This window comes from Acanthopagrus latus, chromosome 24, assembly GCF_904848185.1.
Source record: "Acanthopagrus latus isolate v.2019 chromosome 24, fAcaLat1.1, whole genome shotgun sequence".
Taxonomy (NCBI): domain Eukaryota; kingdom Metazoa; phylum Chordata; class Actinopteri; order Spariformes; family Sparidae; genus Acanthopagrus; species Acanthopagrus latus.
The window spans coordinates 1,965,450-1,990,100 of record NC_051062.1 but is presented as its reverse complement, the minus strand read 5'-3'; the positions used below and the strand labels follow the sequence as shown (position 1 = coordinate 1,990,100).

Genomic DNA, 24,651 nt, shown 5'->3' with positions numbered 1-24,651 from the left:
GCTGTGTGTGGGACCGGGAAAACTGGAGATAACGTTTGTGTCTGCGAACTTTCACAGTTCACTCATGTCTGTGGGACTCGAACCCGCTTTATCCCGCGACGAGGAGTTCGTGAGCCGGTTTCCAATACACCGCGCCTGTCGGGATGGAGATGTTGGAGCTCTGGTTTCACTGTTCCAGCAGCTCTCGAACCAGGCGCAGTTGACAGTTGAGGACTCCTGCTACGGATGGGCTCCCATACACTGGGCTGCTCACTACGGACAGGTACGATAGGGATTAAGCTACTAGCTAGATTAAGAGATTTAGCCACTTAGCAAAACCCTGCCATTAGCCTTAATGATGTTTGGTATTTGGCAGGGATATTAATCCAGCATTATATACAGTAACGTTACACGTCAGGTAACTTGAATGGGTTGCGGTAAACTTGAGTCACGGCTTCTCTGACTATTGTGATACTTTTCAGTCATAACATGTCGGTGGAGCGAAGCGACGGCCATGAACCATTTCAGAAGGTTGACGTTTCCGTTCCAATAAAGTGTTGTTGGTGGAGTGTAAGCACCCTGTGTTGCCTGTGTTGTGAATAACGCCACAGTTATAATGTTGTTACAGCTCAATAAAGTTGTCGCTTGAAAAAAATAAATAAATAGATACAGTAAGGCCAGCTGCGCTTCTATTGGTTCCAGTCGAACCAATGGCTATTCAGGCGCCAAACAAGCGCTAAGAAAAAAAGGACAATGTAGCCAATAACAGCACGGCTGGGCGGGACTAAGCGGAACTGGGTTAGGGGGAGAGTAACGCCTTGGTTTATGATATGATAACGTAAACGTTAAAGTTTTCAGTTCATGCCAACATGACATCCTCAAAGCTTCCACCTAAAAAATTCAGCACAACCATTCATCGTGAAACACTTTCTGTATGAAAAAGTGTCCCAATCAATCAGTTCTGCATAAAGTTAGGATGAAGACACAGTTAGATGTGTCAGTTGTCTGATGACACATTTTACTGCTTTAATACCTCAGGTTAAATATGATAGCCACAAGTTCCTTGTAAAAACACATAACTTTAAACCAGGCACATTTTATATTAAAATCAGCTAAAAATGTTTTTTCAAAGTGCACACCAGGAGGCACCAGTCCAATCTATTAACAGCTCATTGTGTTTGTGATGCTTACAGCTGTTCTGTTCTCTGTATATGTGTTTCCTTGCACGCAGCTGGAGTGTGTGGTGCGCTTGGTGCAGATGGGTTGTGAGGTGAACACTGGGACTAGCCGCTTCAACCAGACACCAACACACACGGCAGCATTTGGAGGACATCCTCAGTGTCTGGTGTGGCTGACTCAGGCTGGAGCTGACGTCGACAGGCAGGTCAGTCTGCCACATTCAGCAAGCACTGTAGCCAGATGTAACACTGAGCGATTATCTTTAAAATGTGTCACGTCTGATCTTTCATATTTGAGTGCAGAGCCTGGGTGGAATTGTGGATGAATCAACACAAGTGTAGTATATTAGAAATGACTCGTTGTTTTATGATCGTTATAACACCATCACAAAAACCATCCTTGTTTTCCTTGTGTCTCAGGCATGATTCCAAAAACACACGGTCATTTATCAGAAATACCAGTGTCGACAGGATTGCAGCGCTGATATAATTTTACCCTGAATAAATCCTTGAAATGATAAAGGGCCTCTAAAGAGCTTCTTGAAAAACAGCTCAATTAAAAAAGTTACAGATCACAAATGTTAAATCTAAAATCTGCTGGCATTAAGGAGTGTGCACATAGGGGATTTAGTGATCTCCTGTGTCTCTCAGTTCGACATGTTGTGGTGGTCTGTTTGTTTGAGCTTCTCGTCAGATGGCAAGCTGAGCTCCTCCTTAAGCAGCTTTCTGGCAAAGCCAAGACACAGTGCAGCCTGCAGCTGAAGTGTCAAATAAACACACTGATATCAAAAGTGCTCTGTCTCTCTTAAATGTAGATGAATAAAAGTACAAGGTGGCAGAAATATTAAAGTATGATTACATGAAACTGGACTTTAGTACTGTTCAAGAGTAAAATATTTTGCTATGTAGTTTTTGTAATGACTCTTTATTATAATCTGTATTGTGTCTTCAGGACTTTCTAGGTGAGGCTCCCATCCACAAGGCTGCTCGTTCAGGTAGCTTGGAGTGTATCCAGGTGCTGTTGATAGCAGGTGCTAAACCACAGTAAGTATCCTACTGTCTGACCCCTGTGCTGCGCCACAGCGCACAGCTCTGTCATGCTGAGTGTGAAGCACAGAGGCAGCTACACATCTCCTTGCCAAAATCCTCTCACCATGCTCGGTAACGATAATCACAGCCTCCCACTCTGTTTATTGTACATAGTGGAGATCATATATCTAAAGGTGACAACAGCATGGGTCATATGCACTTCATTACTTTCTTTGAAGGTGCAATTTGTAAGATATGGCCAGATTTTTGCTTTAAGACATCGAAAATTAACTATCAACAGAGTGTGAATGAAAAACAGTGTTAATGTTACATAAGATGTCTGTGTACTGTGTTGCAGAGATGTCTATGGAAGTTAGCATGCCAACCAGCTAGCCTCAGGTAGAAAAAATGTCCAATTGAGAATATTATTCATTAAGGCTTATTAATTCAAGTTTAACATCTTCTCCATGTAGTGTGATGAGGTGTATCATCTGCTACTTCCTGCTGTTCACTGGTTTTCAGTGCATTTGTGATGACAAACATGACACACAAGCAGATAAAATCTCTTCGGAGCTACTTTCTAATTCTGGCTATATTTTATAAATTACACCTTAAAAACACCTGAAATATTTCCTAACATTGTAGAAGCTCTGCTGCTGTGGTGTATTTTCTGTTGTCGTTAAATCTCAGCGTGTTCACATCAGCTGTTTGGGAGAGAACAGGCCTTGCCGGTTATGTTACATCTGTCTCACGGTCATCGACAGTTTGGTACACGTTTCATAATGACTTTAATCGAAACTCAAAATGTTAACACATCTACAGTTATCGTCGCGATAAAAGTATGTGGTCAAGTATAATCATATGCCAAAAATGACATTTGCTGCTGAGGAAGTCAGTGCAAAACACTTACTTAATCCTGCTTGGGATCAGTTTAGGTGTGATTTGATATATTGTGTTTGCTTTTTTCTGCCAGAAAACAATCTTTGTTATCTTAAATGAATATTGTCTATTACATTACAAGTAAAGAAACAATCTGCTGAATTCCGCAGATTAACATTTTGATCATCGCACAAAATGACATGCCCTTAGAATAGGTATTATATAATCTGACACAGACTGACACCAAGATTTTATTAGACCATCTCACACAGTGTGACATGACACATTCCTGTAAGTGTGAACAGACTTGTATTCTGTTTTATGTAAGGCACTGACATCTTTCCTTGAGAGTTTCTTGAAAAAGGGAAACTGCACTGAGAACAAGTGGACTTATCTCACCCCGCTGACAGAACTAGCTCAAGCTGTAATACAGTAAATGACTTGACAGGATGTTTTTGTAGTGATCAGAAACATCCTTCTTCAATAAATAAACTCTTCCCAAATTCCAGGAATAGTGTAGAAAGTAGGAGCTTTAGAAAAATAGTCTGGATGTTCCATCGGCAGTTCTCTTCCAAACCAGCTGATGTGATGGATAGGTAAAGTAATTTATTTGTCATGGTCAACAGCTGCACTGGTAAAAATGCTCTGAAATGTAAAATGGTAGAGATAGTCAAACACAATGTTGACTTCATGCTAAAGTGGAAAAGCTCATGTGTTTCTATTTATGTGTTGTACACTGACAAATAGAGGGCATTTATAGAAATTTTATGTATTTATCTAAGTTTCCTGGAAATTTATCAAATAAGTCACCAGTTATTTGTTATCTGCTTGGTGGAAAATAGCTGAATAATATGATTAAATAACATTTTGTCATTACATTTTAGGTAATTATTGTGGTAATTGAAGGCCAAAGTAAGGATAAATATCTGATATATTACTTACCACATACTAACCATGACATGATTACCAAATTCTAGTATTTAAAATGAGATAAAATAACAAAGTGCATAGAAATTAAAAAATCTGATCACAACAGAGAAATCAATCAATCTAATTGCTTTGATTGATTTGAACTTCAGTAAACACAACATGAGCTTTTCAGCCTAATGGAGTTTCACGGCAGCAGTGAAACTTGTGTTTCTAACGAATGTTTAATTCTGAACTCCATCTTTAGATGTGCTTTTGGATCATATGCTATATTATGTAAAGAAGAGATAACCATGAGACACCCTGCACGTTCTGATGTTTTGCAGCTATTGAGTTTGAACACGATTTTCTTGAGTAATCCCAGAAAGAGGGAGCAGTCCAATAGGCACTGCAGAATCTGCCACATGTGCATCATCGAGCGTCTTACAGTTGTTCAAACTGGCGAGGTATTTCCTGCAGTGATTGCTTTCAATTCTGAGAGAGCACTGATGATAATAGTGATGTCTAGACATGCATGTTTAGCTTCCAACTAACTGATTTTTTTACATCGTGCTGAAGGATTTTTGTGCTGCAGTAGAAGGCCAGGCGTAGCATAGACAATGAATAGACAATTGTGGTCACTGGTTCAGGGTTCCTACACAGGCCTGCACAGTCTGGGAAGTGTTGTTTCAACAGTTTCTGCTGCAGACTCACATGTTCTGAGGTTCAGGGCTCTTGCTGAAGAGTGAAGGCACTTATTGTAAAACCATCTAATAAAACATTTAAACATATTGTATTGAAAATGTGACAAAAGAACCCGACTCAGAACTTCACATACTAGTTTTTGTTGAACTTTCATCTGCATGTCAGTCTTCATCTGCAAGTCTCACTGGCTCCTGTGCCCTCTTGTCTCGACCTCACAGCCAGTCATACAGTGTGTGGAGCGTATCACACAAGGACATGTGAGCCATTGCGGTGAAAGCTCTGAGATGTGGTTGAAAGCTCAAAAAAAGCTCCAATTAAGTTATTTACTTTTTTTGTCACTCAAACAGAAGCCAAAGTCCACGTAGGAAACGGAAGATTGAAAGTGAAACTGTGCAGGAACTCATAAGTTCAGCGTCTCTCAACACCAGACAAAATACATTTATCAATAAATTGCTTGAATTGATATATTGGCTAACATGAGCTTGTATGTATGTTAGCTGATAGGCCTCGAGTATGGAAGAAAATACCAGGGTATCTTTTAATGTTTAGAGGAGTGATGAAAAGTCCTTCTATGGTAACGTAAAAGAAGAACTGAGGGTTAATGGAACAGAAGAACCTTGAAATGGATCGAGAGTTTGGCCCTTTTTAGGGCTTTACATCTGGGTTTAACTCCTGCTAGCCCAGGGCTTCTTTAGCTAAGAACCATGTCACAGAGGGATGTAATAACTAAACCCCTCTGAATAGCTAGGTTATCCTAAAGAAACAGATTTAATATAGAGCATCCAAAAGTTATGATCTCAGAGCACCATGAACCAGAACGTCCAATATTATCACAGTAATGTACCGATCTTGTGTATAGGTGGGCTGATACAGTAAGTAATCAGATATTAAGTAAGAAATAATCAATATTGCTGATAAATTGAGATCAGATTTTCTTAACCCTCAAATCTCACTTTCAGTCAGCCCAGCCCCGATGCCAAAATATGACAAGAGTGCTACTGCTCGTTTAATTTTGTCTGGTATTGAGGGAGATACAGAATATGTCAATTTGATCATTTCAGAGCCTTGTTAGGACACATTTTATACATGTAGTTGTGGTAGACCTGCAGAGACCCAACTAACATTTCAGTACATGTGACATTAAGACTGTTTAAGCTGTAGATTGATGTGAAATAGATCTTCTGTTGTAAGCTTTAAATCATTTTTTTTTTCTATCTTTTGAATTTTACCAACCAGTAAGATTGAATTGATTTAGCTAAATGAATGCATTGCAGGGGGAGATTGTCTAGACCCAACACAATTTACTTGGGTATGTTCAGCAAGGGCCAGGGCTAATTATCAGCTAACCTCTAGTACTGACCAAATTACATTGCCCAGTACAGATTCACATTAGATCAATCAGTGCTAAATATATAGAGAAAGAGCAACACTACATTACACTGGTACCAAGTCAAGTCATTTGTAATACGAAGGCAGGGCAAGAAGTACATGTGTTTTAGTACACTAAAGCTGATATTCCATCAGGTCTTATAGTGTCGTGAGCACAAGCCAACCCTACTGATGAGTCCTGATGAGCTCTCCCTGCAATCTTAAAGCCCTCGTATGTTCAGGCTTTTCTTTGATAGTTCAGCCTTAAGTCAGTCAGTGATCAGAGCAGGATGCAGTCTGACTGTTACACTGTCTAACTGGAAGCGGTCAGTTTGTCTCAGCCTGCCATCTTCTTGTTCAGTTTAAGGAACGCCAGCGGACAGACGGCAGCGGACCTGGCCCACGCTCACGGCTTCCAGGACTGTTCCCGCTTCATCTCCAAAACCCAGAAGCACCCGCCGCAGCTCAGTGGACATGTCAATGGAGTACAGAATGGGAATGGGGTCCCGTGTGGTCAGGACCTGCTCAGCAGGAAGAGGCTGCTGATGGACACGGACACTGGGCACATGAAGAAAGCCAGGAGAGCTGAGAGTAAGACATGGTGTTTTTACCTAAGCATTTTTATGTCTTATATAACAAATTAGCCAGGAGGGTGGATGGGGGCTGGAGGTGGGATTCAGGGGGAGTAGCTAAGCAGATGGTGAAGGGTGAAGCAACTCTGGATTAAGGCCTGGACGCTCGCAAAGCAGCTCTAGAGGCTGGCAACGAAACTGGACTGCCTTGGACACGGGGCAGGAGGATGTCTAGATTAGCAGAGCAGCCCTGGACCTGGAGACCGGTCCGCGAGCCAGCGACGAGGCAGGGGGTCAGGAACAGCAACTGGAGCCAGAATATTTGGCAGCTTCAGCAGCAAACAGTGACAGAGGCTCGTATTTACAAAACCCAAAACTGAGTTTGAACATATGTTGTTTTTCTACTGTGTTCGACTGAATATAGGCTAAAAGGAATTTCACATCATTGCTGTTTTTATTAACATTTCACTACCTTTTTAGGAGGTCAGGGTTGTCTGTCAGCTTCATCATTCATACGTCTGTGTGGATACTGAATGTGTGCCGCAGCAGGCACATATACACGCAAAGCTAATTATCATACTCTCAGAAGTTCAAAGTTTCTGTGGCATCCTGTGGTGAGGTTGCAAATTCCAACCAACTAAATACCCCTCGTCTCACCTTCCCCTACAGTGACCACTCAAATCACTAAAGGCCCTCTCTAGATCCAGTTTTTAATTTATCAGTTTTAGATAATATTCAGATACAACCTACTTAGTATTTATGTAATCTCTAATCGTTCGACTACTGTTGAAACAACTGACACAATAATCACATTGAAGATATGGACTAAGGACATTGGATGATTGGGTGATTTATATTCAGAGTTCTGTATCATTCTCACTGTCTTCTGCTGCAGATGTGTTGGTGCAGATGCAGAGCTGTGGAGCTGATGATTCGGAGAATATGAACATGGAGGCTACACAGGACCTCAGCTCAGGTGAGACTGAGCCTGCTGATCAAAATAAAGCGTTATATCGAAAATAATAAAAGAATAATTGAGCACAGTGTTGCATGGTCTGCTTTCTAAGGAATTAACTTTCACGCTTTGCTTTTAAGCAGAATGTTTTAAAGCAGATGACACCAAAGCCACCACCAACGGCCATCATCACGCGCTGCCTTACGCTGACCAGGACGACCCTGAAGCCAAAAGCCTCTCCTCGCCGTCCTCCTCTCCTGCCAATCAGCAGGCGGCAGCGCCCGCCCAGCACTCCTTTGCCGACATGTGCGGCTCGCTGCATCTGACCGGCAGTCCCAGCAGCTGTGTGTCCCACCGGCCGGCCTGGTGGGGGCTGATGGGAGCAGAGTGCAGGGACTTCCTGCATTACGGACACTACCACGGCTTTGGGGACACGGCGGAGGAGCTGAGTGACGGCGGCTGCCGCGACTACAGCGGCAGCAACCAGGCTGAGCACAGATACAAGCAGGCTGCGGCCAGCACCATCCACCTGTACCACGGCTCGTAAAGACCTCACAACCAGCCTGCCGCAGTCAGGGGACGATTACACTCGCACATGCTTTCTCTTAACTTGCTTTAAAGAACAATCTGACGTTTTGGGAATTAATAGTTTGCTGCCAAATTCAGAGTCACTGCGACAGACAGCCAGGACACATTTAATCCAGTTTGATTAAACAACCATCAGTTTCTAACGGTTACGAAACAGTGTGATTTTAATGCTGATGCCTCTGTATGACGTAAATAAGCAAAGATTGGATATTTCTATATAGTTAATATATTAACTGTTAATGCCTGTCGCCAGGTGGGTTCATAATTGGAAAAAGTCATACAAAGTTAAGAAGCTGCTTTGTAGTCTGTTGGTACAGTACAACACTAGAGTTTCCTGTGTTCCATCATATCGCCATGCATCCTGAAACCCACTTAGGAAATGCTGGATCAGTCATTAAGGATTACTCAAGTCTGTGGGCTCATCCAGTACCGCATGATAGCCATGAAACACAACACAACAGGTTCAGACCCTAATCCAGAACTGCAGTATCGACAAAAAAACAGTGATGTTCATTGTGGCGGATGGATTAGCTTTTAGCTGACTCCAGCGCAGCAAACTTTTCTCAAAATGCCAGAATGCTCCTTTCAGGCTGCAATGTTTTGGACTGATTTTAAATTGGGGGTCAGATTTATGACTCACTGGCTCAGAAACATCCCAACTGCTCATACTGCATTGTTAAAGAGTGTTTTGCCATCATAATAACAAACACAATTTCCACTTCTCCAGAGTGATGGGCTGGAGGAGTGGCTTGACGACGATCTGTCAGTGTGACAGCGTTCCATTACTTTCCTGAACTCTCTTGGTCACCTTCGAATGTCCATTCCTGCTGCCCAAGGTGAAATGTAGAGAAACGTTTTTCTTCCTCTCTGTTGGTCTACTGCCGGCTGGTTTTGCACTTTCTAAATCATGTCAGGTTGCATTTTATGATGTGTTTGTGTGGACAGTAGTACAGGTGCGTGTTGGTGGATGCTGTCGTTGGCCTGATCTGCCGTCCTTTAGCGGGGAAGAGCAACTGCACTGGCAGTGAATACGCCTTGTTAACCCTGAGTTACCAAAGGGAATATATTGTGGGTTTGTGTTGCTTATAACTGAAATCCATTGTTATTTATATTTTAGAGCAGATGAGTGTCCTTATTCAGAGCTGTACTGTAATTTTATAGCATACTGTAGGCTTTTGAGGGAATCTTTTCAGAGTATTGTAACATTAATACGGTGTGCTGAACACATGCTGCCTCTTTTTGTATAGCTGTGTGGGAATGTTCACTGTGTGCCAAAAACTGACAACTGTTTTTATACCTGTTCTGGTTTTTGCCTCTTTTACAATTAAATCACATTTTGCAGTTTTGTAAAAATGGTGTGTTTTTTTTTTGTTTTTTTTTAAATCAAACCTTTACAGGGCAATATTTTTGGAGAAAACTCATAATTTCAATATTAACAATATGAATGATGAAGTGATAATACAAACTCCATAACTGGCAGGGTCCGCCAGATATAAAGTAAAACAGTGTCACATTTTCTTGTCCTTCAAGGAGTCAGTCTTCCTGAAAGTTTGATTTTCTCCGTTGTTCCTGACTAAACCCTATTTGTGCTGCTTTAAATGAAGAAAACACAAGTCAGGTGTCATCAGTTTAAGTTGATTGACATACAATCCAGCCTAACTCTGTTGTAGACATTGTACACCCCCCCATGGTAAATACACTCCCTGGTGGCTTAGACTTTTGCCTCCATAACAAGAAGGAAAAAAAAAAAGTCTTAAAGTCTGAAAAGTCTTTATTTCCAATCTTAAGGATAACATTAAAATAACCAAACAGGGTAACATGCAGCATGCGTAACAACATATCCCATGAAAACACAATGTATATATTAGCTCATATAAAAGTGAAGCTCAGTGCCTTCTCAGATCCAGCTGAATTGTCCTCTGCAAACTGGCTATGCTAGCGTCCAGAGCTGACAGGCCATCTCTGAACGCTACCTCAGCTCTGGTGTCAAAGGTGGAATCTGACCTTGTGCTCATATCAGACCATACAGACTCCACATCACACTGGGACAGTGTTGAGTTCAGCAGCGGCCCTCCTGACTGGGCGACATGAGTGTTCTGATGATGGGCTGAAGTCTCTGCAGGTTGGTCACCTCGCTGAGATCTGACATCAGGATGTGGCGGCGTGTCTTTCAGCTGGACTGAGGCCAGCTTCCTTTGCTCCGGTGCATTTCCTTCTCTCTCTGCAGCCAACCGCATACGCTCAGTGTGTGTGGGCTCCAGCTGACCCAGAGACATCAGGTAGTGGGTGATGCAGTCAGCGGGGCGCTCTGCTGGATCCTGTCGGTGCTGGCGCTGGTCGAAATGCTGGTTTGTTAGCCGAGACGCTGAGCTGTCACCAGCTACAGGCAAATCTGTGGTAATCTGACTCTGAAGAGTCCTGAAACACACAGAAGGAGAGAAGTGAGCTTAATGGTGAACTACTCAGAGATGTGCTACATTCACAATTCCTTTACTTACCAATACTCCCACAAACACACACACACACACACACACACACCTACCTGTTAAGGTGTTCTATCTCTTCAAGTCTTTGCTGGGCAAGTAAGGCCAACTCACTCTTCTCCCTTTCACTGTCCACCAACCTTCTTTTTGTGGCCTCCAAGTCTATACAGACAGACAGACAGACAATATAATAAGCCCACTAATTTCTTAATTGTTTTCTTTTTAATAAAAATATGCACAGCGGACAAACATAAGGAAACCTGTCCTGATGAGTGCAATCTCTGCGTCCCTGTCTCTCAGCTGGCTCTGTGTGTCCTCCAGCGCTTTATGTAGCTGTTTTGCACTCGTGAGGTCGTCCTGCAGTTCCTGCAGTCGGGTCTGAGCTGTGGCGAGCTCCTCCTGCAGAGCCGACACTGTGGGGAGAAACCGGGTTCAGACTTCGCGGTCCTTTAGTCCCGACGGTCAACTTCACAGAGAGCCACATAGATCATAGACACAAACACACACTTTACCTTCCGAGTTACAGAGCGTCTCCGTGTTCGTCTGTCTCTCTGCTTTCTCCCTCTCCTCCAACACAATCCTCCCACTGCTGGAACACAATGTAATCACTTGGAAGTATACTCCAACACACAAGGTGGCAGTACTGTACCTACAGCAAACAGCTAACAAACACAACCTTAAACTGGCATCAACATCACATCACATTTGCCCTGCATGAAAACATGACATGTGAGAGAATATGTTCACCATCTACTAAAAGACACCTGGCCTTACCCGCTTTACCAAACTTATATTGAGCCTTGACACCCAAACTGAGATACATATCGAATTGTGACGTCTGTCCAAATTATGTGACTGTGTGTGTGTGTGTGTGTGTGTGACCTGTGGAGCTGATTGTTCTGGCTGTGCAGTGATGACAGGTCTGGTTCGGTGTGAATGTTTGAACACCCAACGTTGGCAATGGTCTGCTCTAGATGACAGAGCAGCCTCTCTGCTACGCTGCCTACACACACACACACACACACACACACACCAGAGTTAATATTGTCTTCATGCCACAGCGCAGGGGGAATTCAGCACTGTAAGCTGAAAGAAGAAATAAGCTGAGAACTACAAAAAAAAAAAATGTCTCAAGCACTTTGTCTGCAAACTTCCTACCTGATGCAAACTTCACTTCCATAACAGTAACATGTGACAATAGAAACACCCACTCCATCAACATTAAGGAGCAGTTTGGATGACAGACATCTGAGACACATTGAGCTCACCTTGTCCAATGATCAGAGCTCTGAGTTCTCCCAGCAGAAACTGGACTGTCTTCACTTTCACTTCTCTTTCTACGCTGCTGTCCTCCCTGCTGCGTTTGTCCTGGGGGACTTCATCAGACTGTCCATGTCCCAGCTGCATATCTGACAGCTTCAAGGTACAGGTGTGTGTGTGTGGGTGTGTGCTTCTCACAGCTGTGTGTGCATCTGTGGCAGTGCTTTGGGTATCGGTGTCTCTCACGGGAACAAAGTCCTCCTCTCCTCTATCACACCCTGCCTCACACTGTGCTTGTGGAGTCTGAAAGGTGGACTGGCAGCCGGCAACAGGGTGGCGTGGAGGGATGGAGGTCTGGGGCTGGGACGGAGAGGGGGAGGTCTGAGGTGGGGGTTGGGTGGGAGACGGATGCCGCAGCGTTTGGGAGGGAGAGTGCAGCAGGGTGGGAGCTTGTTTCTGAGGCGGATGGAGCTTCACTCCCACGTGGGCGGCAGGAACAGCAGACTGATGTGTGGCGCGTGGCGTCGTGCTGCCTGGTCCGTGCAGGACTCGACTCCTCTGACCTGGAGGTGGAGATGGAAGCGGAAATGTGGCAGCATTAGAGGGGCGTTGCACCCATCTTGTCCCACAACCACTGTCACTCCTAGATGTTCTTTTTCTTAACTGAATCTCTGTAAATTCTCACCTGAACATAGGCTACACTTCAGTGCATGTAAATAAACAGCATTTTACCTGTCAGTGTAGGTTGTTTCTTGATGGTCTTCTTCCCCAGTGAAGCACATGGTCTTGATTTGGCTGCTTTAGCCGCCACCGATCTGGGAAGGCTTGGCAAGGCTTCAGTACACAAAATGACATAAATGAATATAAAATGGAAAAATTGTGGAGACGATTAAAGGATTGTGACATTTGTTACTGATGTCTTTTCTCTCTTGCTTTAGCACTAGTAGTACCAATGTGTTCACTGCTCTGTGTGAGGAAAATCATCTAACCTGGTTTCTCAGCCTGGAGGATGCCACTGAGAAGGGCAGCACACCGGTCCAGACCGTGATGGAGAGAAGTGACCTGAGAGGACAGAACACGGCCCCGAGAATCACTTCCACTTGAATGAAATCCACGTGTACCTTGCTTTTATTAGTAAACTGATGTGAAACTCGTGGTCATTTTAAACATCCGCCACAGTTCGCTGGCGCGCAACAATGAAAAAGAAAGTTCATATAAACTGTGTGACCTCTGTTGCAATTCAATGACACAAATCTTCACTGTGCTGCTCAAAGCATCCTTTAATTCCTACTGATGACAAATAGCGCTCGTCCTTACCTGATCCTCAGAGTCTGTGGAGTACAGAGAGTAGGCTGGCTCCAGGCAGGCTGCTGGTGCTGGATTTGGAGTCCCTCTAATGGTACAAGTTAGAGGAGCACAGCACGGCATAAGAGCCCACAGAGTGCTTATAGGAATGAGAAGTGTACAGTAAAGGGGTTTCTGGACAGGAGAGATGAGTGACGGATGGTGTACTCACTGTCGTCTGGCAGGCTGTACTTTGACTCTCCCTGTCAGCCTCCCTGATGTCACCACCTGCAACCCAACCAACACTCACAAGTCAACGCTGGAGGATACAACTCGTCAAAATACTTCTATTTGCATTTGTTTTGAATGTAATACTGGTTTTTTTTCATAGTGAAATTACAGTGTTGAATTCACAAATATTGTTGTAATAAACTACCAAATATTTAGCTCCTGACATAACATAAAGGAGGTTAGATAAAGAACTCATTTAGTCATGTTACAGGTGCACTGCTTAGTTAGGGAAAGACATTTTTACTTTGTCTATATGTGGCGGACCCTGCCACCTTTCTAGCTTCAACAGTGTCCCGGGGACTTAATTTCCCTGTGAGGACAGCTTGTTTATTCAGTTATAGAAATGAGATTGTTTTGTTACCTTTCCAACACTGCAAACATTAAAATCCTGAGTTTAAATGTCTTCTCCTGAACTGCACAGTGCTCCTGAAAATCTGTAATGTCAGTCTGGCAGGTACAGGCTGCTGCATACAGAGCTCAGATATTTTTTACACACGTTTAAGTGTGTGAAAACGAGCCATTTTTGTTTGAGTATTTAAATAGGAAACTCGTCATTTAAGCCAAAGAGCAAAACTGACATGACAGGTCTTCTTCTCTATGAATCACAGGGTGTCTTTGTGAAATACCTCCAGCAGGTCGAAAGACAGTGACCAGCAGCCTGTTTGGTGTCTTAGTTACGTGTTCTGTCACATGAAGACTTAATTCTTTCTGACCTTGCTTTTAGCTGCTCCTCTCATGGTTAAAGGCTGCCAGCAGCCAGGTGAAAGTCACCGTTCTTTCCGTCTTCTTGTGCTTCAGCCGTTTTGGCTTAAGTTGTTTCCTTCATGCTCGCATTTCTGCAGTTTCCGGTCCTAACAGAAGTTTGAAACGGGAAATATGGAGCTGACCAATAAAAAGCAAGGACACACTTAGAGCCACGCGCAAAGTGGGCGGAGCTGCAGGACCAGGAAGTAGTTCTTCATTAAAAGTGAGTAGAGCGCGGTCACAACTGCAGTTGCGAGAAACAAATTAACCCAAGACACAGAAAGGTCTGCGTGGAGACAGGTGCAATCAGGAACTCGTGCCATTTTCACTGATTAGAAAAATATATATATTTGATAATTACCTTATCTCCCTCAGTTTAATTATCCAACATTAAAACTACAATACCCATGTGCCTCATTCATGGTTGCTATGGAGACTATCCAACGCACTCTTAAGAGGCAGGAGCTGTTCAGTTTTGTCGTTTGTTTTCATAGGTTCCAGCTGAAATTTAATGTTCAGGAGCTCTGAAACAATTTAAAAATACGTGAACTCTAAAATATGAAAAGTATTTCGACAGTCATGGAGCCAAACCTGTTCACCTTGAAGGTCCTACAATGATATTACTGGAGGACCATGGGCCAGATGTAAGCATCCATAAGATGCTGAATGACACAAAGATGATTACAAAAATCAGTCAATTAGGGCGCCTGCATATTTAAAGATAAATTGTACATTCCACAAACTTAAGCTTCTGGACCTTATGGCTGGCCACCTTCGGTCTGTGGGCCCCACCTTGGACAGCATACCTTACTGGAACTGGGTCCCTTGGCATACAACATTGCTTTGTTTTTGAAGACACATGCAATTATATTCTGATCATTTACAATCACAGTTCAGCGGCGTAGAAATCCTGTTGCAAGTTCAAATCCTCCAATTCCAAATAAACTAGAATACACTACTAGTATTAGCTATCAAAACAGACATGAATGCCATGCAGAAAGACCCATTTCAGAATAATCGATATTGGATTATAATCATTGGTACATTTGTTTCATCTGGTTAAAATAGCTAATTTCACTTTATATGCCACTGTACACCTTTATCTACATTTCTCCACTATCAGAGGCTGTACAAAACTGATGCATTGAATTGAACTAAATGCACTGAATATTTTATCATTGTTAAATGTAGATCTGTCGAGTTGTATTTCTTTACAAAGTACAAGTTCCTCAGTAAAAACAAGGCTTTGGTAAGTGCTTTTAATTACTCCCACAGGTCAGTGACACATCCCGGCTGGCATCACGTGCATGTCTGTGCAACAGCTCTAGTAAATTTGTGTGATAAACTTCAATAGCGCAAATAACAGATTTTATTACCAAGTACTAAACATTACATTTGACAATAAATGTAGGCTTTTTTGAACAAATATTTATTTATTGGTGATTTAGAATTGGAATGACATTCTCAAGTTTCGACTTTTGTTCAAGGTCAGAATTATTTTCCTTATAAACTTTAAATAAAAGTAATGATCTAAAAAAAAAAATACATAAAACTATCCACAATATGTTGCACTGTGTAGACCGATAATGTTGTCACATCCTACATAACACCTGGTTTCTCCATGGGTTAGGGTTAACTTCTCACTTGACATTTTTAACATTGTCAGGCCTTAGACAAAACTAGTTTTCCCTTCAAACAAAAACATTGAGATAAAACTACAAGATGAACATATGAAAAGAAAATTAAGTAAATTCTGTGTAGCTGCATTGCTCAAATATTCTCTTTATTCCCACTCTTCTTCATCAGCTGCAGTCTGAGCAGCCGGCTGGCTCTGCACACCGTTTTGGAAAGATCCTCCCTGTGGACCATGAGGACACAGTGAAGACAGGTAGCTAGACTCAAATCAGTTTCCAGAGGGGAAAAAAAACCAAGCCACCATAAATCAGAAACTCAATCCAGTTACCTTCCTGTTGTCTGTAGAAGCAAAGGTCTTCCCTGAGGGGTTGAAGCCTGTCCTACCAGGACCGCTAAACGCAGACTCCTCCAACCATGAGGGCACTTCCTGCTGGGCCTGCCAGTCCCAGTCAACATAAGCAACAATGAACTACTGACTGTGCATTCAGTCCTTCTTGTGACAGACAATGCCTACACTTTAAATGACAATGACTGTGTGCAGACTGAGCTTTAATATTAGTACTCTTACCTTCGACAAAATTGTTACCAGGGAGCGAGCCAGCTGAACATCATTATCTGGGTCATAGAAAGACACCGCCCTTCCAGTGTTACCACAACGGCCGGTTCTCCCAATACGGTGAACATATTCGTCAATCTCTTTGGGGAGGTCAAAGTTCACCACATGCTGTACATCAGGAATATCCAGTCCACGGGCAGCTACAGAGGTCGCCACCATGACTGGACATTTGCCAGAGCGAAAGTCTGCCAGAGCCTGCTCTCGCTCCCGCTGCTCACGGTCACTGTAAGATAAGACACATGACTATCTGAATTGAAACTGAATGAAGTTATAGAATTCTGGATACATCACTTACCCATGAATGCTGGTAGTTGGGACCTTCTCTTGGCACAAGTAGGTGGCAATAAAATCAGCTTGCCTCTTGGTCTCGACAAACACCATGGTGCGCTCCGTTCCTAAAACCAGCACCAGTCATCAAAATTAGGGGTGTAATGATCTCGATTCTAAGTCGGAAATTGATTCAACAAAATAATGCTGTGAAAAGGCAAGCCTTCACTATGGAGATCATGTTGAGTCTGTGAAAAGGGAAAAGTGTGACTGACGGATAGAGTGGTACCTGTTGTTTTGAGGAGGTCAAGGAGCTGCTCCCTCTTGGAGAACTTGGTGACCTGGACAAATGTCTGCTCCACATCACTGCAGGCTGCACCCACCACACCCACAGCCAGGAACAAATAGTCCGTCTTGAGAAAGTCAGCCGCCATCCTGTAAAAACATGCTTCCATATTTATACATGCCAAGCTCCCTTGTGGGACAGTTGTGCTCATCTACATTAGGTAGATTAAGCAGCAGACCTTTGGATGTCATCAGGGTAGGTAGCGCTGAACATCAGAGTCTGACGGTTCTCTTTGGAGGGCATTCCCGGGGAACCCACCAAGCGGCGCATGTCAGGCTCAAAACCCATATCCAACATCCGGTCAGCCTCATCCAGCACAAAGTACCGCAGCTTAGTCAGCCCAATCTAGAGCACACCATATAGTTCCATATTTAAGTCTTTAGCTGTTCAGCTCTGATGTAAACATCAAGCGACTGATAAGACCCACCTTTCCTCTTCCAATCATATCCAACAGCCTCCCAGGAGTTCCACAAAGCACATTGCATCCCCTGCAGATTTCTCTGATTTGATATCCAGTGCTGACTCCACCATACACTACTACTGGACGCACACATGTCCTAAAACAATTAGAGGGAAGAAGATCAGAGGCCAGGAGATGCGTGCAATTTCATACATGGCATCTGAATAAAGTGTATTTGACATCCTAATGGGTTAAATGACTCTGTGTCAATGTCTCAGTTTAAAACATACCCATAGGCGAACTTCCTGGCCTCCAGGTAAATCTGGTTGATGAGCTCTCTGGTAGGGGCAACAATGATGGCTTCAGGCTCCTGCAACTCACTGAAGGAACTGGCAGCCACGCCGTCTGCCATCAGCTGCTGCAGAATAGGGAGCAGGAATGCAGCCTGGAGGGAGGAAGGTACAGTTAATCTCTGTCCACAAGCAAACTTACAGGTCACTTGTTGATTCTCTCTCATCTCACCGTTTTACCAGATCCAGTCTGGGCACAGGCCATGAGATCTCTGCCAGCAGAGATGATTGGGATGCCATGCTTCTGCACAGGGGTTGGCTTCACATATCCAGACTTGCTGACAGTTCTTCTCAGGGACTCGCACAATCCTGCCTCATCAAAAGTCTAAAAGAAAAAAAAAAAAGAAAAAAAAAAAATTCAACTGCTAACTCAGCAGATCATCCATCACTTATCAGCTAAAACATAGACCAACTTCAAAAAAACCATTAATATTTCTTGTCATTAAATGGTCTGAGTTTCCCCCCATCCATGTTACTGACTTGGGTGCATTAACCCAGTGAGGTGACACCTTGTCAGGCAAAACTAAAAAGTCTGACTATCCATCATCCATCCCCAATCATTGGGAAATATGTTTATTCAATCAGAGTTCAGTCGTATTCTGCAGAGGATGGCGACAGTGTCTTGATGCTAGGATAAGCTTCTATAAACATGCTGCCATTTCATTTCTTTCTATTACATCTCACTGTATACATCAGCCACAGACTGAGCAGTCTGTTGTAATACAAAAACAACTTGGGGTCATTTTTAAACCAGGTACTTACTTAATTTACCACCAAGTCATCAAGTGTGTGTAAAATGTCAAACAACCACTGCTTACCCAAGCCTCTTTAACTGCTTGCTTTGTCACATGAACCACCCACTACAAAGTGACCAGCAACTGTTTTTATTTATCTTATTCATTTCATTCGTGATTTCTTACCATGATGGCCTGTGGTGGATTGGTTCCACTGACATCCACCATGATGTCATCATACTTGTCAAAGTTGATTCCTGTCTCATAGTGGGCAAAAATGGTGTCTTCATCCTCAGGGAGGGTTGGGGGAACATATGTGACCCTTGGTCCTGCAGAAGGACAGATATTGTTTGTGTTGCAAGAATGGAAGCAGTTTCTTAACAGTACTGTTAATTTCATTTACATTCAACAGTTCAGTGACTTACTTTCATCCTCGCCTGCAGCCTTATTATCTTTATCTTCCCCTGAATCAGACACAAATGTCAACTGCATCAGTGAAATGTTATAAATCCTAACTGAATGGCTAAAATCATTAATTTGAAATAAAACTGAAACAAATCAGGAGCTATATACACTAACGTTGAGTAAAGAGCTCCTCATCTTTTCCCCGATAGCCTGCAACGACAAACTCAACATTAACACATGAAATGAGTCGTGCAAAAATGTTCAATGAATGCTAATTTACCTCCTCCAAAGCCTCCTCTACCACCCTCGTCACCACCTAGAACATTAAACCATTAATGATTTGCTTCTCACATTCAAAATTAAGATTGGACTTCTTAAATAGCAATAAATGTATTTGCATTTTGTAAAAGCTGCTCTGCTTTGCTGTAACAGAATTCATTCAAGCAATACCTGATCTGAAACCTCCTCTTCCTCGACTTCCTCCCCTAAACCCTGTTCACAAAGAAATCATCTTGTTACAAATTACAAACTTGTAATAATAATTTAGCTCTCCAACAAGCTCAAAGTATAACACAGTATACTGGTAGGAGAGAAAAATTATTTAATTAAAGTAATATAAAAATACATTGGACATACATATACATTTAGGAGCTTCAAAATAGTTCTGACCTTCACCCCTCTAAATGAAAATGAGCTTTCTAATTTCCCAAATCATGGAATCAATGGACAATCTTGGAGGTGAGGGGCTGCAAATTGAGGGCTGCATGCTGAGTGGTTTCTTCAGTCAAAGCAACAGTTTACTGACTGAATTAACTGCAACTTGAAATGCAACTGGGTAGCCATGTTTTCATACAACTTACATTCATCTTTACTACCCAGCAAAGTACCAATACAAAATACTCAAATACATCCTTTAAAGCAAACTGAATTGAAATGCAGCCCATCTCATCCCATTTGCAAAATATCGTATTGGAATACAAAGACTCATATACAGTAGAAAAAGCAATTCCTTGTGGAAAATTACAACTTCAAATGAATAAGAGTCAAACTAGATCCAAAATGTGCTTTTCTACTCAGGAATGTGCAAAAGTAAAAACAAACACCTACCATTTTCACGTGCTTCATTGTCATCTCCTGTAGGTTCAAGGTAGTTCATGTAAAGTCAGTATGTGTAGGTCAGACATACCCAGAGCAGACCCAATTCCTGCCCTCAAACCCCAACGTGTTATCTCACCAGTTTCACTGCGAAATCCTCTGCCACGCCCTGGTAACACACACAGGATTTCATCTCATCAGTTCTAAGCATTCCTTTTTGTTTCCCTTAAATTAAACAAATCTACCTCCTGATCCTGATCTAAATGCAAATATTTAATAATCATTTTAAATTCTTCGAAGAGATTAATAGGTGACTACATAGTGATAAACTACTTTTATATTCAGCCAGCCTGTCTCATCCAGGAGGCTTGTGGTCTGAAAAGTCTCAAAAGCCGCCCTCATGACAAGGGGCTAGAGTTTGATATTCACAATAGGTTTTATAGAGGGTATTCATTCAAGTCTGAACCCTTTTAAGTAGAGAGACTGATATGAAAATTCAGGGATGACAATAACCACAAGTTCATTACCTTACTCAACAGGTGTTTGATAAGTTGGTTATACAGTCAAGCAAATTATCGGCTTCAATCCCAATATCAGAATGACAACCTACTTTTCTTACCTTCAAGCAAATCATATATCAACCACTAATAATTTGTTGGCCTTAGTTTACAGGTAGACATCACAATCTGAGGCAATTTTATTGGATTTTTTTCATTGTATTCAGCATTTACACAGAAATTAGGATGACAGCTGAGAACAATGACAACCAAGCTGAACAAAGTTAAAGAATAGACAGGACTGTGGTGAAGACATCGATACAAATCTGAATATTAACTACAAACTAGCTTTTGTTCAGCTGTAAATAAAATACTGGTCAGACACCCTACACTTTGTACTATCACACTTCATACACTGACAGACATGAAACAATGTTTTGTTTGTGTTTGGAGGGGTGAGTAATTCAGTCCACATCTCACCTCTGCCTCCTCTACCTCTGAAACCTCCTCGTTCTCCACCTGTACTGTTCCAGTTTTCCCCATCTATAAAAACAAAAATTGGAAGATCAGTAGGACGAGGACAGAAACACTGCAAAAAGACTCCATTTAAAAAAAATACTGCCATTTCTTACAATTTCCTCTCTCTTCACCATCTACAAAGCAAACGGCAGGGAAGACATATTAGATTCCTTCTACAATGACCATGGAGATCAATTCTTCCCTAATAAGCATCAGTTTAAACTGCTACTTAAGGGTCTCATTTCAACTACAAATTGCAACACCTGAGTGTTGTCACGCTACCAGAATTTATAAATGACATACAATACCTTGGGAAATATCGATATTCGATACAAATTTGATAACACCAAGGGCATAAAACATTTGACATTTTACTGATGAATAAAACAAGGCTTAAATACTGTTACTTTTCAAATAACAAAGAATCTTGTCATTGACACATGTTTAGTCACTCAACTAACAATCATTTCTTCACTTGTATAATATGAGACCAATGAGAACCTGAGGAAAATGAGCTTTTAAATCCTCGTCCTCTGCCTCTTCCACCACGACCTGGAGAGAAAACAGAAAATCAGTGTCTTCTAGCCACAAGACAGTCATTAGTAATTCTTTCCAAACTTACCACGTCCAAATTCACCACCGTCAGTATTCAAGGACGCTCCTTGTGTGCCTGAAAACGAGGTGTTCATTTCCAACAGTGCATCATCTTAACAGAGTTACCCAATCATTCTAACTGCCTTACACCCATTGTTAGCAGTTGGTTTCAGAAGAACACGATAAAAAGGGCAAAATAATCAATTTCACATATTAAATATGGACAGAAAAGCTTAAAAATGTCTGGTCATATCACTTTATAATGCACATGCACAACATTATACATACCATGACTTGAGCTATGGCTGGTTAGTGTGGTAGTGCTAGCAGTTCCCTGCGAGGAGGAGTACATTTAAAAACAAGTGTGAAGTGTGGCTCCGTGGCAGGAAGGAGAAAGAGCAAAATTCAGCTTTGTTGGCGCTTTGACTACACTAGCTTACCTCTTCCTCCCAGTCGTCCATTTTGTTCCACCTGAAAAAAACAAAAAGGTCCAACAATTGCTTGCTACCGCATACTGCAGAAGCGGGTCAAATAATTCTAATATGAGCCTGACTAACACAGTATACACTTCATTTGAAAACGCTGTTTTGTGCTCTCAAATAATATATTTAACCTTTCCAGACCTTTAGACCAGCCAATGTCGGTCTGACACCTGCGTGAATTAAGACGCGTCAACCTCCGACCTCGTGCGTATGGCTGCTAATTGCTAGCTAGTGGATGGGCCAACGGTGGCTACTATACTGAGTTTAATAAGCAGGCCAAGCAAGCCACCGTCAAATCTGTAACGACATGTTGCCCAACTGTTAGTTAACTTAGTGCTTGAATTGACCAATAAAGGTTATCCACCTTTACAACAAACTTAATCGCCAATCAAGGAAAAAGTACTTGCTGGCAAAGAACCATTACTTTGCTAACTTTCCCTGTGAGTCAAATTCCTTATCGCCACGTCTAGCTTTAGCCAGGCACTAAATTGTATTGCTCACTGTTGCTTAGGTATGGCGCACATTATTTCACTAGCAACTCAAATAAACGATCTTTAATGTTATTCAGTTTGAGCATAGCCATTGGACAGACAGCACAACCTAGCTTTAGAAGGTGACGGCCACGGGCGAGAACCGACGCGTGCTGCATAAGCACGCCTTCATGCTAGCCAAACTTCATTTTGCGGTTGTAGTTGAATAAAACGTGAAACCATCCGCGCTGGTCTATTATAATTGTATTTGTTGGCAGCATTGATAAAATTTCTAGTATATGATACCGTGGACTGCTAACTTACTTCTCAGGTAGGATTCAGCGTTCAACTCCGTTGTCGTGTTGCTCTGCCTTGTCGAGACACTCGGGCGCCGCGTGCACTCCGCAAAAACGGAACCGTTCGCTCGGGTTGCCAGTTCCGCTGATTTCCCGCCCACTTGGACTTGTTTTATTTTTTGACGGGGGAAAAAAATAGGTGAATTTAGATTTTACATTCAGATGATGGAGGCAGGGCTGTTGCTTTTTTTTCTTTCACGACTCATTTGTTCTGCTGCCCTCATTACCAGCTATGTTTTTTTTAATATAATCTAATATCTCAGTCAAATATTGCCTTTCGTTGCCATATTTCCTGTATGCTATCATCAAATTTGGGGCTGCCAACGCTTGAACGCTTTTTATGCACATTGTTGCTTTTCATACATCTATTTCTTTTTTTGCATTTGTGGAAAAGTGTCTCTCCCTCTCTTGCTCAAAGGTTACAAGGCCCAGTAATTCCATTTACTACTGTTAAAAAGGGAAACAGTACCAAACAACATGAAAAACAGTCCCCAAGATTCAAAATTCGAGCAAACTCAACCACCCACTCCTCCTTCCACCTATAGGCAGCCTAAATGTTCATTTAATCCAAAATTAATTAACCTTACCACGGCAATTTAACTGTGAAACTCAAATGTATCAGTCAGAAGGACAACAGAACTAACACATTTGACCAAACAAGCCCTGCAGACATAAAAGGATGCAATTTCTTGGTGAAATTATCATTGCATCCTTTAAGTGCATATTTAAGTATTTCAAGGCTTATGGAAATCATCACATCCTTCAGCCTTGCATGCTGAGATGGGAAGATTTCCAAGGCTGGCCGTCCAACAATCTCCAGAAGAGGGCATAGCAGTTCCATACTATGATACAGTGCTTAGACTCACCATGTCCTTGATTACTGAGAGCCTTCATCAACACAGGGCTTCCGCGAACTGTCTACAAGCTAAGTGAGAAAAAAAATTACGCCATAAATCTGTACGTTTATGACAAGTACATCCTACAGACAGCTACAATCTAAAATGTTCCATGAAGGTTGTCAAAAGGTTATTTAAACCTTTAGTAAATGTTCTTTCATGGTTCTTTAAAGGCTTCACTTTAGACCCTTAGATAAAGCTCTCTGTATGTTGTCTATAGGTTACATTTTTTGTTTCCACTTCATTCATCATGCATTGTGGTCCTCTTTATGAGGAAATCTTTATGAGGTTAAAGGATTGATAACTTGATGTGGTTACAATGCCTCAACCTCATGATTTAAAACAGAACATCATATCAAGCTTGTCTAACGCATGTGAAACCCGAACACTTCGCTTCTGTGTGGCTTCATTTTTTCTCATTTTCTTAACATATAAAAAACTGTTAAGTTTGAATTGAGGACTGGTATAGGTAGGATGTAGAGCTCTCATAGGCTGGGATTCCACTGGAGTCTGCAGGAGGCTACACGAGAACTTGAGATCGGTGAAGCTAAAAGATTCACTGCTGCTGAAACGGTGATCCATTAATTCATCACATCCAGACCTCCGGACTACTGTATCTGCATTATTGATGGTACATCATCACGGTCTTGAATGACGTCCAAGAACTCTGCTGCTTGAGTCCCATGACCAGAACCACCACGGACTCCCCGCCCCAGAGCAGATCCAGTGTAACATGCCGCTTTTTGGTAGATGCTCTCGTCGACTTAC

General features: G+C 42.2%; 3 protein-coding genes across 9 annotated transcripts; 1 reads left to right on the top strand and 2 right to left on the bottom strand.

Annotated features, from left to right (window-relative positions):
- The first annotated feature begins 25 nt into the window (after positions 1–25).
- LOC119015361 (ankyrin repeat domain-containing protein 10-like) lies at positions 26–9,506 on the top strand. 2 transcript variants are annotated; one of them, XM_037091253.1, is made up of 6 exons: positions 26–262; positions 1,211–1,363; positions 2,110–2,201; positions 6,406–6,635; positions 7,512–7,592; positions 7,715–9,506. In XM_037091253.1, exons 1-6 carry the CDS (start codon positions 65–67, stop codon positions 8,116–8,118), a joined length of 1,158 nt encoding a protein of 385 aa, XP_036947148.1. In that variant the 5' UTR covers positions 26–64; the 3' UTR covers positions 8,119–9,506. The 2 variants fall into 2 exon arrangements, with proteins under 2 accessions (XP_036947148.1, XP_036947147.1); XM_037091252.1 differs by having other exon boundaries at positions 7,712–9,506.
- Positions 9,507–9,912: 406 nt separating this feature from the next.
- On the bottom strand, positions 9,913–14,380 carry ccdc14 (coiled-coil domain containing 14). 2 transcript variants are annotated; one of them, XM_037091243.1, is made up of 11 exons: positions 14,191–14,380; positions 13,419–13,474; positions 13,220–13,295; positions 12,892–12,964; positions 12,635–12,736; positions 11,911–12,465; positions 11,525–11,645; positions 11,155–11,231; positions 10,903–11,055; positions 10,702–10,804; positions 9,913–10,577 (listed from the first exon to the last, which is right to left on the bottom strand). In XM_037091243.1, exons 1-11 carry the CDS (start codon positions 14,212–14,214, stop codon positions 10,046–10,048), a joined length of 1,872 nt encoding a protein of 623 aa, XP_036947138.1. In that variant the 5' UTR covers positions 14,215–14,380; the 3' UTR covers positions 9,913–10,045. The 2 variants fall into 2 exon arrangements, with proteins under 2 accessions (XP_036947138.1, XP_036947139.1); XM_037091244.1 differs by having other exon boundaries at positions 11,155–11,228; positions 14,191–14,378.
- Positions 14,381–15,629: 1,249 nt separating this feature from the next.
- ddx4 (DEAD (Asp-Glu-Ala-Asp) box polypeptide 4) lies at positions 15,630–23,086 on the bottom strand. Of its 5 annotated transcripts, none has more exons than XM_037091238.1 (23): positions 22,956–23,085; positions 22,120–22,150; positions 21,968–22,013; positions 21,708–21,755; positions 21,587–21,637; positions 21,199–21,219; positions 21,047–21,109; positions 20,209–20,238; positions 20,082–20,108; positions 19,425–19,466; positions 19,255–19,290; positions 19,149–19,184; positions 18,995–19,033; positions 18,756–18,898; positions 18,008–18,160; positions 17,776–17,930; positions 17,513–17,642; positions 17,264–17,430; positions 17,029–17,174; positions 16,768–16,867; positions 16,425–16,695; positions 16,185–16,292; positions 15,630–16,079 (listed from the first exon to the last, which is right to left on the bottom strand). In XM_037091238.1, the coding sequence occupies exons 2-23, from the start codon at positions 22,138–22,140 to the stop codon at positions 16,005–16,007; spliced, it is 1,908 nt and encodes a 635-aa protein (XP_036947133.1). In that variant the 5' UTR covers positions 22,141–22,150; positions 22,956–23,085; the 3' UTR covers positions 15,630–16,004. The 5 variants fall into 5 exon arrangements, with proteins under 5 accessions (XP_036947133.1, XP_036947134.1, XP_036947135.1 ...); XM_037091239.1 differs by lacking the exon at positions 22,956–23,085 and adding an exon at positions 22,303–22,390 and having other exon boundaries at positions 16,005–16,079; XM_037091240.1 differs by lacking the exon at positions 22,956–23,085 and adding an exon at positions 22,293–22,311 and having other exon boundaries at positions 16,005–16,079.
- Positions 23,087–24,651: the final 1,565 nt, after the last annotated feature.

Excerpts from the sequence above, each read along its gene's own strand:
- LOC119015361 (XM_037091252.1), top strand. The coding sequence starts at position 65 with ATGTCTGTGGGACTCGAACCCGCTTTATCCCGCGACGAGGAGTTCGTG. Across the intron at positions 263-1,210 it reads GGGCTGCTCACTACGGACAG|CTGGAGTGTGTGGTGCGCTT; the intron begins GTACGATAGGGA and ends CCTTGCACGCAG. Across the intron at positions 2,202-6,405 it reads ATAGCAGGTGCTAAACCACA|TTTAAGGAACGCCAGCGGAC; the intron begins GTAAGTATCCTA and ends CTTCTTGTTCAG.
- ccdc14 (XM_037091243.1), bottom strand. The coding sequence starts at position 14,214 with ATGAGAGGAGCAGCTAAAAGCAAG. Across the intron at positions 12,466-12,634 it reads GAAACAACCTACACTGACAG|GTCAGAGGAGTCGAGTCCTG; the intron begins GTAAAATGCTGT and ends CTCCACCTCCAG. Across the intron at positions 11,232-11,524 it reads CAGAACAATCAGCTCCACAG|CAGTGGGAGGATTGTGTTGG; the intron begins GTCACACACACA and ends ATTGTGTTCCAG.
- ddx4 (XM_037091238.1), bottom strand. The coding sequence starts at position 22,140 with ATGGACGACTGGGAGGAAGAG. Across the intron at positions 22,014-22,119 it reads TGGACGACTGGGAGGAAGAG|GGAACTGCTAGCACTACCAC; the intron begins GTAAGCTAGTGT and ends TCCTCCTCGCAG. Across the intron at positions 19,034-19,148 it reads TGAGGAGCTCTTTACTCAAC|GGGAAGATAAAGATAATAAG; the intron begins GTTAGTGTATAT and ends TGTCTGATTCAG.